This window comes from Meles meles, chromosome 13 (genome assembly GCF_922984935.1).
Source record: "Meles meles chromosome 13, mMelMel3.1 paternal haplotype, whole genome shotgun sequence".
NCBI classification, from domain to species: Eukaryota; Metazoa; Chordata; class Mammalia; order Carnivora; family Mustelidae; genus Meles; species Meles meles.
This window is the reverse complement of record NC_060078.1, coordinates 76,205,943-76,224,227: the sequence shown is the minus strand read 5'-3', so window position 1 is coordinate 76,224,227 and position 18,285 is coordinate 76,205,943. Positions and strand designations below refer to the sequence as shown.

Sequence of the window (18,285 nt, the reverse complement as noted above, 5' to 3'; positions counted from 1 at the left end):
ACTGTGAAGGGACCCAGCTAGGCGACAGCACCCCCAAGAACGCAGACCAGCAGGGCAGGGGCTGCCTTTAAACCCAGGGCTCAATGTTGTCCAGGGGGTCTCTACACCCCGTTGGCAACACCTCTCTCTCTGACCAAAGCGTCTCTCATCTTCCTCGTTGTTTGGTTCTTATCTTGGGACTCACTTGTCATTCCCTCAGTGTAGGCTTGGAGAGAACGGAGTCTGTGAAGTCTGATTTGCAGGGACCCAGTGACATTATCTTGTCAAGCCTCCCCCATTTTATAGCAGAGAACACTGAGGCCTGGGGAGATGAAGACCAAGGTCACGTGGTAAGTTAGGGGTGAAGTCATTTCCTGACCCACATGCCTGTGTGTTGCCAACCCCGGCCACACTCTGTGAGGACGGACCGACAGGACCCTGCCACGGTGGCTGTGGTAGCCCCAGTTCCCTGGCAGCCTGGGACAGAGGCCGTGCCCAGATGCTGGGTAAGGATAGAGCCACCGCTGGTTCACAGGGGTCCAGGACACACCCGGATGCAGGTCGCATCTCAGGCTCCTAAGGCCTCCAGGAGATAGGTCTGGCAGGGGGGACCACTTTTAAGAAACAGAAATGAGGCCCAGGGAGGGACCATGACTTAATTGTATGGGTAGAACAGCTGGGACTAGAACCCCAGGCTCTCGAGGCCAAGTTGTGAACTGGATGGAGACCACGTTTGTCTGTCAGGTTGGGGATGAGAAGGAACAGGCTCCAGGGAAGCAAAGTCTCTAGGCCCCAGGGATTGGCGCTCACTCTCTGCCTTCAGCACTGGGGTGGGTGTTCCCCTGAAGTCGGGTCCTGGTGGCCCTCGCCCTTCAGGAGACTGCAGAACGCGCTCCCGGTGCTCCGCGTTCTGTGCGTGTCAAGCACTGCTGCCCCCGCCGGCACAGCCTCAGCCCCTTCCTCTCCCTCTCGATCACCCCCAGACCCTGCCGCTCCGCTCCAACCTCTCCAAACCCCCCTGCTGTGCCCTTTCTTTCGGCCAGGCCCTCCCGGTCCAGCTACAGACACTTGGGTGTGGGCCATGGGCAGCATAAGGGTCCTGGAGGGCCTGGGTCCCAGCAAGCAGGCCTCCCCTCCCCACCCTGGCGCGGCCTGGCCCACCTGCCTTGGCCTTGCCTGTCCCGGCACTCTCTGAGGGAGGATGAGAACGCTGGGTCTCTGGGAACCAATAGCAGCGTCTAGCTGGGGGCTTTACAGCTCCCCATACGGCCTGGCCGGGATCTGGGGCCCATACTCCTCCTACTGTGGGGTTTGGGTGGCCTCTTACCTTTGGAGTGAGGTACTTGGTCATAACTTCCTTCCCTTTTTCCCCCAGTTTTTCATCTGGAGTAACTTCATATTCTGCCTGCAACAGAAGAAGGAGAACAATAACAGATCTGCTCCTGGGCTGCTTCTCGTTACACAAGCTCCATGGTCCCTGGAGAGGACACCATGGAAGTCAAGTGACCACTCCCTCCCCCACGGAGCAGGAAGTTGAGGCCCAGACTGGGGAGAAGATCTGGCCAAGGAGCCCCAACGTTCAAGGCCAGCCTACTCCGCGCCATCCGCAGACACGTGCTCATTAGCACAGGAGCTCTCCTCTCGGGCTGCCCGTGAGGCTCACCCAAGCAAACGCCGGTGCTCGGGCCCCACCCGACCCCACAGACTCTGACCCTCAGGGCTCTGGGCAGCTGAGTTGAGAACCACTGACTCCGATAAATCACAGGAAGCCACTGGAAAATAACGAGCCACCAAACTACAAGGTCCCCGAGAGGCTGCCTCGGGTCACTCAGACCTCACGGCTTCATGACCTTAGACGATTTCCTTCATCTCCATAAAACACAGACTGAGGAAGGCCCCGCTGCAGGGCAACTGTGCAGACAGAGTGTGACAGCGCTCTCAGCCCGGAGCCAGGCACATAACAACACTCCAACAGTTGCCACGATTATCTCCGTTGTCATTATCGTGCCTTGTACGACAAAACGCTATTATGGATGCCTCAGCTTTTGCAGTTTTTCAGCTTATAAAAAGAACATACAGAAATTTTTCAGATGTTCAGAGGGCTCACATGCACACAGAGGGAGAGGGAGAGAGAGAGGCAGACTCCCTGCTGAGCAGGGAGCCCGATGCAGGACTTGATCCAGGACCCTGGGATCACGACGTGAGCCGAAGACAGACGCTTAACCAACTAAGCCACCCAGGCGCCCCTTTTCAGATGTTCTTATCTGAGCCTCAAAAAAGCACAGGCAATGATTTGGGAGGGTAGAGTCTCCCACTATAGCCCTCCGTCTGCATATGACGAGCAGGGGGCTCAGCAGACTTGGCCCGAGCCACACAGAGGAGATGCCGGGCTGAGGCTTCTGTCTCCAAACTGGAGCTCTTTCTCAACAACTCCAAGGAACTTAGGACTCCAGATCTCTGGCCAAGTCAGCGGGACCTCCAGAAGACAAACCTTTTTATTTTCCTTGACCTCAAGAGGGGCTCCTTCACTCACTTGCCAAGAGGATAAAAGGCCTCAGGTTACCAAGAAGCCTGGGTAAGCCTGCCTTTCTCATTTAGACAAGAGAACTAATTGCAAATTGTTTATAACCATTTCAAAATCCACCACCCAAGGATTTGCCAACCTCGGTCCCAAAGTGTAGCTATTTCAAAAGAGAGAGGAAATGACATCAACACAGGCTGAAACACCGTGGAGGTAGGTGCCTGGCCCTCCAGACCCAGTTCACGGCAACCCCACAACCGTGTCTAGGGTCCAATCTCCCTCAGGCCAGTCCAGAAGCCCCTCCAGGAAGGAAGCCGAGGCAGCATGTGGAGCGCCCGCGGCTGCAGTCAGGCACATTTCTATCCAACAGCAGTGAGTTTTTTCTGCATGACCATTTCTCTTCTCATAGAGAAGCAAGACTCAGTGATATTTCTCTAAAGAAAAATGTTAACACTTCAGTCATTTGGATCACAGGGCTATGGGATAGTAATTCTGGAAAGAATCCAACCCCCTCAACTTACATAGCTGGACACCAAGGCTCAGAGAAGCCGAGACTGGGCCCAATACCACATAGCTGGTGGCGGCAGAGCCAGGAGAGGGGCACAAGCCTCCTGACTTCCACGGGCCACCTGCCTCAGTGCGTCGCCCGTCTCAGTGCGTCCCCCGCCTCAGTGTGTCATCACCCGCCTCAGGGCGAAACCTGCCTCAGTGCGTCGCCCGTCTCAGTGCGTCCCCCGCCTCAGTGTGTCGTCACCTGCCTCAGGGCGAAACCTGCCTCAGTGCGTCACCCGCCTCAGTGTGTCGCCGGCCTCAGTGCCTCCACACCATCAAGACTAGCTTTGTGGGACTGATCGTTTCTTGCTGAACTGATTTGATTGATGATTTCCTGAGACCATTTAAGGGGAGAAGGTGGCTCTTCCCCCTTGAGTTTTTCCTGTTATTTTGTCCCCGATGCTCCCCAACAATCCCCCCAAACTAACACACACGTGGGCACACCCGACACAGTATGGACTAGGTTATAGCCTCACCCCCAAGGTAGGTATTATTATTCCCAATTAACAGATAAAGAAACTGAGGCTCTGAGAGCACAAATAACCAGTTCCAATGCAGTCAAGCGAGCACGTGAGAGGGCTGGAAGCTCAGTCTCCAGAGGGGCCCAGACTTCTACAGCACGACTGACCACTCTTTTTCTAGGGTGAGGAGAGAAGCACCTAGTGTCCTGCCTCTCTGGAAACCCGCCTAGTGGTCTGGCACCATGGGAATCTACCCAGACTGCTTTGCAGGACCCAGGCCCCGGGCAAATGGCCGACCACCTTTTGGGGTAACTCGATCCCATGCAGAACCCTGGATTTGCACTGTCCCAAAATACATCTGTGAAGGCGGCTCTATTTAACCAAATGGAGGCTTGAAGCTCATTAATCAGCCTCAATAACCAGCTGAAAATATTATTGCTCTGGGTACTAAAACCCACGTTAAAAAAATAACATCACTTTCAGGTCAGCTGCCTCCCAGCAGAGGCCCGGCTGGGCGGCTGGGCGCCACGGTTCCACAGGGAGGCAGCCGGGAGCACGCGGGGACAGGCATCTCCAGCCCAGGATCAAAAGGCCTTTCTTTGAGAGTCCATGTCAGGTCACCACCACTTGAAGAGCATTTGTGTTGGGAGGCAGAAAACCAACAGAAGGCTTCCAGCTGGGCTTTCCACACTGATTAAGTCACCTGGAGTGACAGGCCATGTCTCCACAGTGACCCCCGAGAGGCCTCCTATGGAGAGAAGGTACCACGGTGGTTCAGCTGGGTGGGCAGAGCTCAGACAGATCACACCACCCGAGGTGGGGGACCACCAGGGAACCCACTGCTAGGGGAACACCCTTGCTCAGGTAGTGGGCAAAAGCTGCTGAAATCAGCTGCGACCAGAAAACATAAGCAGCAAATAAGAGGTTGGGCCAATAGCCCAGAATTTTACAATTAGTGTTGGCTTGGGAAATGGCAGCCAGACAAAGACTTCAATGGAAAGAGAGAAAACCACATGCAAGGAATGCCCCCATGGCCTCCATCAGTAAGGGAGTTCTCTCCAACCAGAGACGGTGCTGGGTCTTATCCTCTTCCCCCAACAGAGGGACATGTGCTGTCCTCTCTGCTTTAAGGCCCATTTGAAACCTGGGAGCTCAGCCCTAACAGCCAGAGCACCAAAGGCCACCTATGCTAATCCACTCGGAGGATCCTTCTCCTCCCCAGATACGTCCGAGGCGCTGATTTCATGAGCCTCTCCGCGGACTGTGATTTACGCCAAATGCAGAAATGGCCCTTGGGGATGAGATGCTGTTATAACACAAAGAGCAAAGCACTACATTGAGTTTCAGGCAAAAAGAATTATTTCTAGACCTCTGCCTGTCAAAGAGTATAAACATCGGTGTACATCCTAGTTTATAAACCTAATATTTCAACCTCTTGGTCTGCTCTAATTTCATCATCAATCTCAGAAAATGCCCGTGAAAATATGTCCTCTCTATTAAAACACACTTCCCTCCAATGATTTTTTAAAACACGAAGACCACAGCCAGTGAAAGGGGACCTGCCACGTTTTCAAAGCAGCCGGGCCCGGTTTGCGGAGCAGAGTCACAGCCGGAGTCCTCTCGGCCTCTGACTCACTCCAGATGCCACCTCCTCCTCCTGGGAGACCTTCTCCGGCCCTGACAAGAAGATGAAGTCAGAGATGCTATGAGGTCTTGCCACCTCCGGCTTCTGTAATTACCGAATGTGGTCAGCTTTTCCAAAGTCCTCGCGGCAGGGACAAGTTACGTGCTTGGCTGGCAGTGCTGCTCAGCATGGCCCTTTCTGGAGAAACACCCAGCTCCACCCACACCGGCCTCGGCGCCTTGCTTGTGCTGCCCCTGCGGGCTGGAGGTCTCTGTCTGCCCCTCTGGAGTCACTCTGTACCCGGGTGTGGGGCAGGCGAGAATCAGGATGGACAATTACCCCCTGCCACCTGGGCATCATGGTTCCCTGCCCCCTCTTCTGAAGACCCAGCTGGCGTACGCTGACCTGCGTCACTCCCTCCCCTTGTCCCTGCGGACGTGGAGGCAGCAAAGGCTCCCCCTTACTGCGTCAGTGCTACTGACTTCCCATCCTGCTAAGCACTCCATCAACAGCCCGCCACTCACTCATGGATAGGCTGTCCATCTCCTGTCAGGACCATGACTGAGCAATCCTTCGGACGGCTGGGCCCGGACCCTGCCCCCTCTCTGCTCCCCAGCTAGAATGACGCAGCACTGCAGGGGGGCGCACCCCCAGGAGTCTTGGGATCGGGTGGGTCAGCCCCAAAGTTTGTGTCTACCTTGGCAGACTATTCTCTGGTCCCTAGCTACCATGAAGCACCTGCATCAGGGACAGAGTCACCGGCCCCCCTCGGGTCAACAGATGGGATGGGACCAGGGAAAGAACAGAGGGAGGAGCTGACCCCTGGCCGTGCGGGAGTACAGCCTGCGAGTGGGAGGAGTGACGCCAGGGGGACCCCAGACCATACTGACAGTGCCGCAGACACCAGCTTGTGCAACATAGCCTGGCTGGGGCAAAGGCTTAAAAGAAGGCAGGAGGAAAGGGGTGTCACACTTTTCCCTTGGGGGAGGTGACAAATCCACCAGCTGCTGTCAGAGTCCCTTGCAGAGGGGTCGTGCTATCCCCTCTTGCCTGCCGCATCAAACTCTCCCAAGAGCCTCAGCCCTGAATGGCTCTTCCTCACCCTCTCCAACACCCCTAAGCCCCCAGCTCCTCCTCCTCCTCCCCCAGCCCCACAATTATTTCTCTGTTTTCACTCTCCAACAAGGCTCATAAGGCTGCCATGGACAGGCCTTTGACCCTCCCTGTTAGTTAGTCTTTCAGTTCTAAGTGAAAAGAATCCCATTCAAGCCTAGTTCAGGCAAAAACCGTTCTTTCTTAGCTCTCAGAATTCAAGGATGGACTGAACAACCAAATTGTGGGAGAAATGAAAGGCAGCCAGGCCCCAGTTATCAGGAACCAGCAACAGGAGCACTTCTGGAACCCACTTCGTGTGTGTGTGTGTGTGTGTGTGTGTGCCCATGAGCACACGCATGTACGCATGCCTCGTTCTTTCTCGGTGCTGACTGGCTTGCTCCAGTGACAATGGTAGTCAGCAGTTCCCAGGCTTTTTATGTTAAGCGTTCTCTACCAGACAAGGACCTGCACTCAAGTTCATAGACCCCAAAGAAAGAAATCACTGGCCTACATTGGCTCACAGGCTCATCCCTACTCCACTTGACCGTGAATGGGGGCAGCGGGGTGGCTACACCCATTAGGAACACGGCAGCTCCTGGGAGAGCCATGCTGTTCAGAACCATGGGTGGGGTACCCAGGAGACTGGACAACCCCACAGAGGTATACCAGATGGACCCACTGTATAAGTGGTACTTCTTCAAGATGACCCTGTTCCCAGGGTCGGGCTTTATCAACTGTTCTGAGGGTCTCCATGTTCAGCTGAAGAATGATTACTCCCCTTACCACCCCCCCTCTTTGGGGAGAGCACAGAAGTGACAGAAAGACAAGACAACTACTGGGTAGGACTCATCAATAAGAGAAGTAGAATCCTTGACTCCTCTGGTGAGGCCCGGCAAATCGTTTCATTTTACAAATAATTTCAGGATAAGCGGGCATATTTAATGCTAAGTGATAGCCCACTGATTTCAAGTAATTTCCTACAGTTCTAGGCTAATGAATGGCTTGAAGTGCCTTTTAGCATTTCCTGATACAAGACTTCATTTGTTATATCCCCCTATCGAGAGCTGCCAGTCTCCAAGATGGGGACTGTAACTATCCTTGCCTCTGGAGAAGTCTCTTTCATACTGGAAAGAGCTAACGTGTGTAAACATCAAAATATTGAGGACAGGACAGTATGGAAGCTCTCAGGCTAGGTCATAACAGACACTGCAGCTTCTAGCATGCTCTTTGGAATCACTGCTGTGGGGAAAGCCAGCCATGGGACAAGGACACTCAAGCAGTCCCGTGGGGAGGTTCACATGGACAACAACTGGGGCCTCCAACAACAGCCGCCACTCACCTGCCAGCCAAGCACACACACTTGGAAACAGATCAAGCCTTGAACGACTGCAGCCCCAGCCAACATCTCAATAGAACTGTTTGAGAACCTTTTGAGAAAAGCCAGTAGCATCTCGGTAAATCATCCCGAAATTCCTAACCCACAAAAGCCATGAGATAGGTGTTTCTTGTTGGTTCAAGATGCTCCGTTTTGAGGTAGTTTCTTATACAGCAATAGGTAACGAAAGCTTACATGTGTGAACTCACAGCTAGCTATCGCTTACTTTATTAAAAGCTCTCTTCATTTCTCGATCCTTCATTTAATCAGAAAGCAAGTTCCATGAGGGCAAGAACTTCCTTCTCCTCCTCAGCGTATAGTCTCCAACTGCTGGAACAGAGGATGATACACTACAGACATCCCGGAAATAAGTGCTAAACAGCCGACTGGGTACGTGCCACATCTCCCCAACCCCAAAGAGAAGGGAAAGCTTTCAGCCATGCCGCTCAAGTGAAGGGACAGGAGGGTTCTAAATGAGCTGGCATGTCACCAAGGCTTCCAGAAAACAGGGGAGAGGAGAAGTACATCAGTCTTGACGAAGTCTGTGGAAAGACCCTACTGGCCTGTGGAGGTTGACACTACAGCCTTCTGGTCCTGACCAGGCGGGCAAATCCTCTTTGAGGTCAAATCAAGTCACGGCTTTGACTTTGGTCTCTGATCCTGCTTCTCTGTGAGAAGGGCAATGAGGGAGTCCTTCTCAGGCTCCCAAGAGGTCCTTGACAACTAAGACTGAGGGGTGCGTTACCCCTGCGGCCTGCTGAATGACATGCGGCAGTTCCGCGGCCTCACCGTTACCCAGTCCCCGCTTTAGAACAGACACGGGTCTCCTGCCTGACTCGAGAAACTCAAACACTGGGACTGTGCGGAACAGCAGCGTTTCCTGGCGACTATGTCAGAGCCTGACGAGGACAGGTTATTTTTAATAAACCCCACTTGGGAGAAATTCAACAGAGAGGTGGGGATGGTGTGGATGGTGCCGGCTGAGCCAAGGAGCATCAGGGCTGCACGCGGCCTCCTCGGAGTTCCAGTCAGGGTGGAAGGAAAAAACCCATTTCAGGCGAGGGCTGTGCCAGCCCTGGAAAACTCAATAAAGCCTTCCTGCGTAAAAGAGGTGTTCCAAAGCCTGGTCATTTGACGTCAGGATGGGTGATGAAAAGGCCCTGCTAGTTCTCAGAGATGCAGACAAAATGCGAGGGGCGGGGCTGGCCTCTCTGAGTGGCGAAGGCGTTAAGGCAAATGTAAAGAACATTTGTCGCAACAACACGGGGAGCCAGACTCACATTTCCTTTCCAGAAAAAGAGCTCTTGGTGCTGGCCCAGCAAAAGGGAACGTCTGCACGACTAGAATGAAAATGGGCATCCATTGGGTTTTTTTTTTCTTCTTCTTCTCAAACGGACTATAAGCGTCTAACAAGACACGTGGCTGGAAAATTCCACTGGCTCCTGGGTTTAGCCTTGCCCTGCTCTCCCTCATCAACTCTCTAGACGAGTCTCAAAGCTGGCAACGCCTCATCTTTTCCAAACGGGGAGCAGCCTTGGTCCACGGCTCGGTCTCTGGTCCTCCCCTCTCCTTCCACATTCATCTCCTGGGTCAGCTCACCCAGCCCATGGCCCTAAATACCAGCTCTACGTTGACGACTCTCAATCTTCCATCTCCAGCCCAGACCTTTCTTGCAGATGCCAACTTGAACATCCATCTCCCCTCAGTCACCTCCACTTGGATGTCCGAGAGACCCTCCGGTGGAGCGTGCCTAAAATGGAGCTCCTGGTCTTCTCCCAAACACACCTCCCACAGCCTTTCCCTTACCCCATCCTTCCATCTGTTCAGGTCAACGCTTTGAAGTCATCCTTAACTCTTCTGTCTCACCCACAAGGCATCCAAAAATACCGTTCACTCGGCCTCCAAAACATGCCCCAAATCCATCTACTCTCACCACTGCCAAATGCTTCCATGCTGGCTTGAGCAACCATCAGCCCTTGCCTGGACTGCTACAGTAGCCTCCTATCAGAGATTCTGTGCCCACCCTTTCCCCTCCAATACAGGAGCCAGAGGGATCCCTAAGAAACCTAAGTCAGACCAGGCCACTGCTCTGTCCAAAGCCCTCCACTGGCTCCCCGTTTCACTCAAAGTCAAAGTCAAAGTCAAAGTTCTCTAATGGCACAAGGTCTTGCCTCATCAACAACTCCCCTAGACACCTCTTTGCCCTTGCTCCCTCCATTCCAGCCACAGATGCTGGGCCTGTAGGCCTTTGCACCGGCTGTTCCCCTGCTTGCCTCGCCCTTCCACCACATACTCCCCTGGCGAACTCTCACAAAGGGCTTCAGCACCCACCCAGAGCCAGAATTGCTCCTTTGGTCTGTCTGTGGAGGCCGCATGCCTGACTATTAACACCATTCTGCCAGCACAGCCCAATAATGAGGCTCAGGTGCGTGATGGAGCCAGCACCCAGAGCAGAGGGCACAACAGGGCGGGGTGGCTGGGGAAGGCTTCTGAGAGTAGAATATGAGAGAAGAAGGAACAAGCAGGCATTCTCCTGAGGGCTACGTGGGGGCATTTCAGAAATCAGGAGCGAGGAAGCCAGGGCCGAAAGGCTTCAACATCGGTGGTGGCAAGTCCAAAAATGCAGGACCCAAGAAACACCTCGGTGAAGGTCAAGGATGAATAGTGCAGGTGGGGGCCTGGCCGTGGAAGGCCTGGTATTCAGCCTCAGAACTTGGGACTCTAGAGTTCCTAGATGTCAATGCTTCCCAACCCTGGATACACAGCACAGCCAGGGGCAACTTGAAAAATGCCGACTTCTATTAGAAATCAGGCCCAATCCATGCGTAATGAGCAAACTGTGGTCTCCAAGTACCATTTCCCAGTAGAGGAACCAGGGCTCCTTGGAGATACAAAGGACTCTAAATCTAGGGCAGGAAAGATACAAGATGAGCTGTAACATCGCATCCCACGGGATAGCAAACAGCTGCCAATGACTACTGCGTTCTCTCAAGGGCTGAGAATCCAACCTGGTGGCCAACGAGATCCCAGAGCATCAGTAAGGATAATGACCACCACACGCCGAAATGCATCCATGTGTAAATCCACGCCTTTAAAACAAATCGGTTACTACTACTGGAAAGTGCCAGTGAACCAATCTGGTACTTAGAAAACATAAATACAGGGAAAGAATGAAGCAACTCCTCCGTGAACTTTACCACCGGGTAACCAAATAGTAATCAAAAGGAAGTGCCCCAGTTAGCAAATGAAAAAGGAATGACAAAATGAGAATGTCGCCGAGCTGCAACCCCTACTTAATCAACACATTTGGGCATCGCCTAAATCAGCCGCCATCTCTGACAGAAAGACAGGCAGGGAGTACATCCCCTGAAGAAAGAACAAGAAACCACTTATGAAGTCACCCTGCCCCTGCCAAAAGACAACAACAACAAAAAAAAACCCCAACTGAAACTGAATCTGGTCAAGTTTCTTGATTCAATCAGCAATTCACAAGCAATTCAGAGAAACCCATTACATGACACGTGGGATGACAGCAAATTCACACGATGGGACACTCTTATGGATGAACAAGGAGAGAGAGTTCTAACCTGTTAAAACACGCATTTACAAAAAGTAGGAGAAAGTTGGACATTTAAACACTAATATTTGATGATAATAATTACTTTCCTTAGAGCTGCACGAAAGGTATTGTGGTGATTTTTTGTGTGAGAAAGAGCCCTTATCGTTCAGAATACTGAAGAGAAATGCTCACAGATGAGATCCTATGTATGAGATCTGCTACGAAACGCTACAGGCGGGACCTGGCGAAACAAGACTGGCCGTGAGTTCAAAATGGTTCAAGTAGGGTGAGGGGTGCATATATTGCTCTCTGACTTTACTTTTTACCGTTTGAAATTATGAGAAGTTATAAAACTACTAGCCCCCTCCCACCCCCTCTGAGATTCAGATTAATGAGTCTGGGCTTCAGCTCAGGCACTGGTAATTATTAAGGCTCCCCAGGTGTTTCTATTACTCAGCCAAGGTTGAAAACTCTCGTAGCCACTATGTGAGACATGCTGAGAGCCTCCACCAAAACCAAGACAGAGGCACCGGAGGGAACTGGTCTGCGAGGCGTCAAGGAATCAAGCACATAGTCCTGGGTTAGATGGGGGAAGGGATGATGAAGAGAAAGGGGTCAAGGACATTCCAAAGTTTTTAGGCTTAGGTGACTACGGGTGCTGGTCACTGGATTCAGGCACATGTCAGGCCTAGTAGGTTTGAGGATTGAGGGGAAAGTGACTTCTGGGGGAGCCACTCAGTGGGCAGTTTGGTTTGTAAATCTAGAGATTCACACTGAGACCCTGAAGCAGACACAGAATCCTGGGCCCCACAGGACTGCCCCCTAAACCTAGACAGAGGCTGGGATAGCTACAGCCAAGATAGGCATCAGGGCCTCTAGGAAACAGGCATCTTGGTCCCCTGCCCTGGGAAGGAACACCTGGAAATATCCCATTTCTTTCATGGCTGGTTTGCATTCCTTGCCCTCCCACCCACCGTCCACCTTCCCTGGATAGACACCCAGAAGCCAGTCTGCCAGGCTGGGGTGCCCTGCCTTCCTGGACAAGGGCTGAGGAATTCCTGCATAGTCCTACGTCCCGTCCTAACAGCCCATGCAGACGAGGCACCGTTTGTTTAACAAACCAATGACTGGTAAATCTGGAGGAAGTCTCCATACGGCGTCAGACACGTCCATCCAGGCCAGCAGCTGCTGGAGCCAGCAACTGTCAGATTGGCTTTCAATGGCCAACACATGTTCATTACACAAACGTTTACTTAAAGCCTGTATGTGCCATGCTCTGCGCTACGCAGGGGTGAAGGGGAAGCCCAGGGTCCTGGCCTCGGGGAACTTACATTCTAGTGGAAAAGTAGGCAGTAAATAAGCACACAAACACAAGCTTCGGAATTTTAGAAAATGGGTTTTCAGCTGGAAGAAGGGACCAAGGAATCCGACTGTTACCTTGGGGAGTTACCCAACTTCCCCAGGCGCCACCTTGCATACTAACCCAGGCTCCCAGAATCAGAAAAGCGACAGCACTTCCCTTTAAAGCAGCAGTAACTGAGGCCCAGAGAGGGAGGTGACCTCTCCATAATCACCCAGTGGGTGCAGACTTGCAGACAAGTCAGCATTCTCAAAGTCTGCCCTGGAAATTTCTTAAGCAACAACTTCATTCTTCATCCTTCTAAATGATGTGGTCTATTTTTTCCTCTGGACAAAAACAATCACCGATCACAGAGGACCAAAGGGCCTCCCCAGGAGCAGGGACTTACCACTGAGTCCAGGAACTGAATGTAACCCTCTAGCCCAGGTCTGGTTTCGCAGAACTGCCGGAAAAGCAGTCTCCCAATTGGCTGCTTGTCACATAAACTGCAGTAATCTCTGTCTGGAAACAAGAAAAGAAGAGTGTGGTGAGATGCAGGCGAGAGGCAGGCAGGGCCGTCCAGGCAACCCACACCTGGATCCAGAGCCCCAGAGGGATGGAGCAAGATGACTGGCAAACTCTCAGGACCCCTCATTTCTCTCCAAGCTGGGCAGACTCAGAGGGGACAAGGGCATTTTAGAGGATGGCATCAAGTGATACCCCAACCTCTAGTCTTAGCCCACTCCCCCCCCTCTGATGCCCTGATTCCTGTACGCCAGATGTCAGCAGTTCTGGGGACAGTGACACCACCCCCTGGATGGCTGATCACCATGTCACACTGTCCACTTAGTGACTGGATAAGGGCGGCAGGCATGTAATCCAAACCAGTTTCAACTGGAGTGGACCACACTCTGTGCTTGGACACACTGAGCAGAAATGCTCTCTCTTCCTCTGAGGGCTGGGGCGCGTGGGTGTGAGACCAAGGTCAGCTGCAGTGCCCTTGATACTGCAAGGGAAGCTGCCATGATGACAAGGCTCACACACACAGGGGGTCAGGGCTGGGAAAATGACGAAAAGTAAAGTTGCTATCCTCGCGGTGTCACGAATCTCTGGATCAAGTTGTGCCTGCAGCTCAAACCACATCTGAAAAGTTTATTTATGAGCTTTGTTTAGGGCAGTTTGAAAAGATTTAAAAATTACTTGTAATTCAAAGAACTTCAAATTATGAAAACCCTGCATTTTCCAGCTGAGCAGCTAGAGGCATGGAAACAAGAAGTGACCAGCCCTCAGCCACACAGCAGCCAAGAGAGCTCCAAAGGGGAAACGCAGCGTGAGACTGCAAGCCTGGAGGCTTGGAGACCAGGTGCTGGCCAATGACTTGCTATGTGACTTCAGGCACTCACTTGCTCTCTCTGGGCCTCAGTCTTCCTCTGGACAATAAAGGTGCCTGTTGGAAGTAAGATGGGGGGAGGGGGGTGATGCTAAAGCCTCTACAGGAGGTTTCTCTGGCCAGAAAGATGCTCAATACCTCTATTACCATGGATTCAGTGTCCCACAGCTCAATGGACTGACTGAGTCATGCTACCTCGGACCCTCTCCAGCACTCATCGCTGGACCTTGGATTGTGTAGCTGCTCTACAAAGTCAGCCGTCCTCGTGGGCAAACCGGGAAGAGGGTGAGTTAGACCTCAGAAGAGACACCCAAACGAAAGGAACGACGATATCCTCGCCCAGTGCAGAGGAGGAACAAGGACAATCATCCCCGGAGAGGAGGTTTCTCTGAAGACAAGGAACACAACAAGGAGATAGGACCACAACCATCACGTGCACTCACTTCCGCACCTGAAAAGTTTATCCACAGCAGGTAAAGCTGCGACTTGTAGGGAGGGTGGTGGCTGTGAGCATGGGCTCTGGAGCTAAGTGCCTGGGTTCAAATGCCAGCCTCACTGTGCGCCTGTGTGTCCTGAGGCATCTGACTTAACACCTACATCCCTCAGTCTCATCTGTAAACTGGGGACACTAATCATACCTACCTCCTAGGACTATCCTGAGGATTAAATAAGACAATGCATAGAAAAGATTCAGAACAGAACCTAACATACAGAAAATGCTTACTAAACACCACGTGCGATCATGGAGTTGGTGGGTCTCTTGGTCTCCATCTCCATTCCTTCAAGGAAATCTCTGTTCCCCGCGACCATAAAAACCCAGCCCTACGCTCTAACGGTGACACACGATGGGCATGTGACCCAGTTCTAGCCAACCAGAGTCTTCATCTCCCAGCCATAGGATAGGGTGAGGATGGGCACATGATTCAGCCCTAGCCAATCAGAAGTCCCTATTTTTATCACAGTGATAGGTTCAGAAACAGACATGTGACTTGGCCCCCAGCCAATCAGAGCCCCCTTCTGTGTCCAGGCCACCATGATAGGTTCAAGGCACGTGACCTGAGTGGGTCGGAGTCTTCTAGAAGTTTAAGGAGAGATTCCTGTTCTTCCCTGGGATGGCGAAGTGTTAGGATCAGTCAGCCAAGTGCTGCCACCGCTGTGTTTCCCGCTAGGCAGTGAGAGCGCACAGAGAAAGAAACGGGAAGGCGAGAATGAACGCGGAAGGAAACCCGGCGCTGCGACATCGCAGGAGCCCCTGGAGCCCGCCTCAGCGAGGCCAGCCTGGTGCCGGCCCTTTCATTTCCCCGACAGAGTGGGGAGCCCGCTGGCTTGGGCTCGTGTCCACGGCAACTCGGACCGCAAGTGACGAGGCGTCCAGGCTGGAGAGATCTGCAGCCTGCTTCTCCTCTCATGGGCGAACGGCCTGAGGGCGGCCACTTTTTGTGGGATTCACCAGGCCTAAGCACCACGTGTGTAAGATGGCACCCACACATCTCTCATCCTCTCGTGAACGGACACTTTGGTCAACGCGGAGAACGGCCTTCGGGTTCCCTTCTTGCTCCGCTCCCCGAGCGGTCTGGACTGTTGCCTTAACTCGGTGACCTTTCCCGGTGCAGACGGTTCCCAGAGAGCCGTTCCGGCCGACCTTGAACCCACCTCAGCGTGGGCCAGCATGGGTGGGGCGGCGGGGAACGGGCTGCAGTGCCAGCCCTCGGGGAGCTTGGATTCCGCTGGAAAGGGCAGAGTGTGTGGGTGAGCAGACAAGATCCCAAGTGACAGTAACAAAATGTCAAGTCAGATGAGTGTTACCGTCAGCCACAGCGGGGAATCTGGGAGGGGGGAGCCGAGAGGGTGACAGGTCTGTAGCCCGCACCTGTGAGCGTGATGCCGTAGACCGAGCCTGCGTTCTCACTGCCTCCCACGCGACCTGATCTTCCCCCCCCCCCCCCCCCCCCAGTGAGGAAAACAAACTTCCTCACGCTTTCCCAATCAGCTGACCCTCCCCGGCACACAGAACGGAAGTACTGTGGTCGACCCAGAGTCGACCTCCAGTTTTATTCAATTATGGCAGACAGACCCACCCGGCTAATGTGATGTGAGCAATGGGCCCCTCCCCATTTCCAAAAGCGATTAAGAGATTTCATGTACCATCTTGTGATTCCTTAAGGGTTCATCTGACAGGATTTTTTTTCTCTCCATATGGCATTTGCTGTCAGTATGGAAACAAGGCCGTTATAAACTCACAGCACAGTAAACACCACGTGATTCCAACACAAGCTGTCAGCACCTCAGTTCCGCGCCTCTCCCAGCTGTACAGAGGATCCCAGGCAAGAAAGCCACTCACTGGAAGCCCAAGAAAGAGATAAAAGAGTCAGTAATCATCTCTTTGGATTCTTTTTTTCCGGGCTTATATAAAGATAAATGGGCCTATCTTCTGAAGAAGCATCATCACCGCCGCCAACAAAACCAGAGTGCGACGTCTGCAGTTCCTTTAAAAATGAAGAACGAGGGCACAGAAGGGAGACTAGGAATCTGGAAGTTGATCAGGGTGACGGGAGGAGATGCACATTGCCATGTGCAAACGCAAGGTGTGCGTCGCTTCTACACAGTGAGATGACACAAGTTGGAAGCTTGGGGAAGTTCCCCATACATCTTCAGAGCGGACCCTCTCTTCTTGGTTTCTACAAAAGCCTTCCTACCATTTAAATCCAGCTTGCAGGGCCCCACCCACATCCCTCTCTGAAGTGTGATCTGTTGGGTGTGGTGGGGAGGGCCATCTCGGAAAGAAGGGCCAAGCTTTGTCTCTGTCTCTGAACCTCTCTCTCTCTCTCTCTCTGGGGCCAGGAGAACCCTGGGATGTTATGCACACAGCCATGCATACACTGTCCACACACACACACACACACACACACACACACACTCTCTCTCTCTCTCTCTCTCTCTCTCTCCAACTCTTCTAGAACATGAGAACCCTGCTTTGGGCTACGTGCTTCATTGGCCCTTCCCTCCAAGCCAGAAAGAAGCTGTCATTATATAAGTTATGAGGGGAATCAGACTCCTCTATCCCAAAGGATCCACCAATCATGTAATTATTTTACTTTTCTGGGTCTATCATTTAACAAACTGTCTCCTGAGGTCTCCTGATTTTTGATATAAGAAGATTTCTTCAACTTTAAGACTCTCTTCTTGAATTCATCACCTGGGGCGGGGGGAGGCGGGTCTGTATGAGTGGGAGGAAGCACACCTTATATTTACTGGCAGGTTAATGATCCAGTAAGAGGCTTAGAGTTAACAGCTGGTGTGGTCAGTTAGGACCAAGAATGGGGTGTGGCCTTTGTGATGTGACGTCTGTCGTTGGCCATGGTAATAGAGGTATAGAGGTCTAGTGGACATGGCAAACTGAAGCATATTTAGACAAAGGTGACTGGAAATGGGGAAGGGTCTATGAAGTCCCTCATAAGCTGTAGGACACTGAGCCGTGCTTTTGATCAAAAGGAAGAGTGCCCCAAGGAGGGGTTGGGTTCACCATGCACACAGGAGCATAGTGGGAGATAACACGTTGCAAAGGCAGCCTGGGCCCGGGAAATAGCCGGGCTCCAAGGCCAAGGAGACTGGATGGATTCAGTGTCCCATCAGGGATTACTGATTTTCGAGCACATGTGATTCAAGTAGTCCACAGAAAGGTGGATGACAATGGGGTGGAGAGCAGAGAGCCCAAGACATGACAAGAGGAGGTCATTGGTTGGGGAGCCATTGATGTATGGATAGGGAGGGCACAGTCCCTTTGGTAGGAATCCTGCTTTGGTGATGAGCTGGAATGAACTGATTTTAAGAAAACCACATATGTCATTGGTGTCTTCAAGGGTTTGACACCTCCTCAGCATGCCCATGAACAGGAAGGCAGGATCGCCACACTTTCCTCTAACACTGAACTGAATTCCAGCCATGTTTTCCGACAGAACCATTTTTTCCCAGGAGATAATCCCTTTAGCAAATTGGCAGATGCTTGCTGAACCCTTAATGGGCACTGTGTTTTGGGCCTTGTTATGAGCATCCCTTAGAGCAGACAAGGCACCACACACTTTGTCGTTGTCCTAAGCAGTCTGCTTAGTAGTCAAGACAGGAAGGAGGCATGTTCACAGACAGGGCTAGTTTCATGGACATGAAACCAAATTGCATCAGGCAGGCCTGCTGGGAATGGTCAGGAAGATGTCTCAGCATAGACGGCACAGAATGTTCTGGTGATGGTGGGCCCATGGCAGAGGTGGTACCCATGGGAAAGCACCCTGGAGCATGGAATGGGAGTTGACACCTTGCTGAGAGCAATGCGAGCAGAGGCCGAGTACTGGGGAAGAAGGAGGAGAAGGTCAAAGCCTGAGAAATGGGGCCAGAA

General features: G+C 52.5%; 1 protein-coding gene across 2 annotated transcripts in view; it reads right to left on the bottom strand.

The window, feature by feature from the left end:
• The window catches only part of GRK5 (G protein-coupled receptor kinase 5), a 207,053-nt gene that overhangs the window by 48,803 nt on the left and 139,965 nt on the right, over positions 1-18,285 (bottom strand). For both annotated transcript variants that reach the window (XM_046027594.1, XM_046027595.1), the window contains exons 3-4: positions 12,915-13,027; positions 1,307-1,384 (exon numbers count right to left, since the gene is read on the bottom strand). In XM_046027594.1, coding sequence (XP_045883550.1) covers positions 1,307-1,384; positions 12,915-13,027 — 191 coding nt within the window. The remainder of the gene's footprint in view (positions 1-1,306; positions 1,385-12,914; positions 13,028-18,285) is intronic.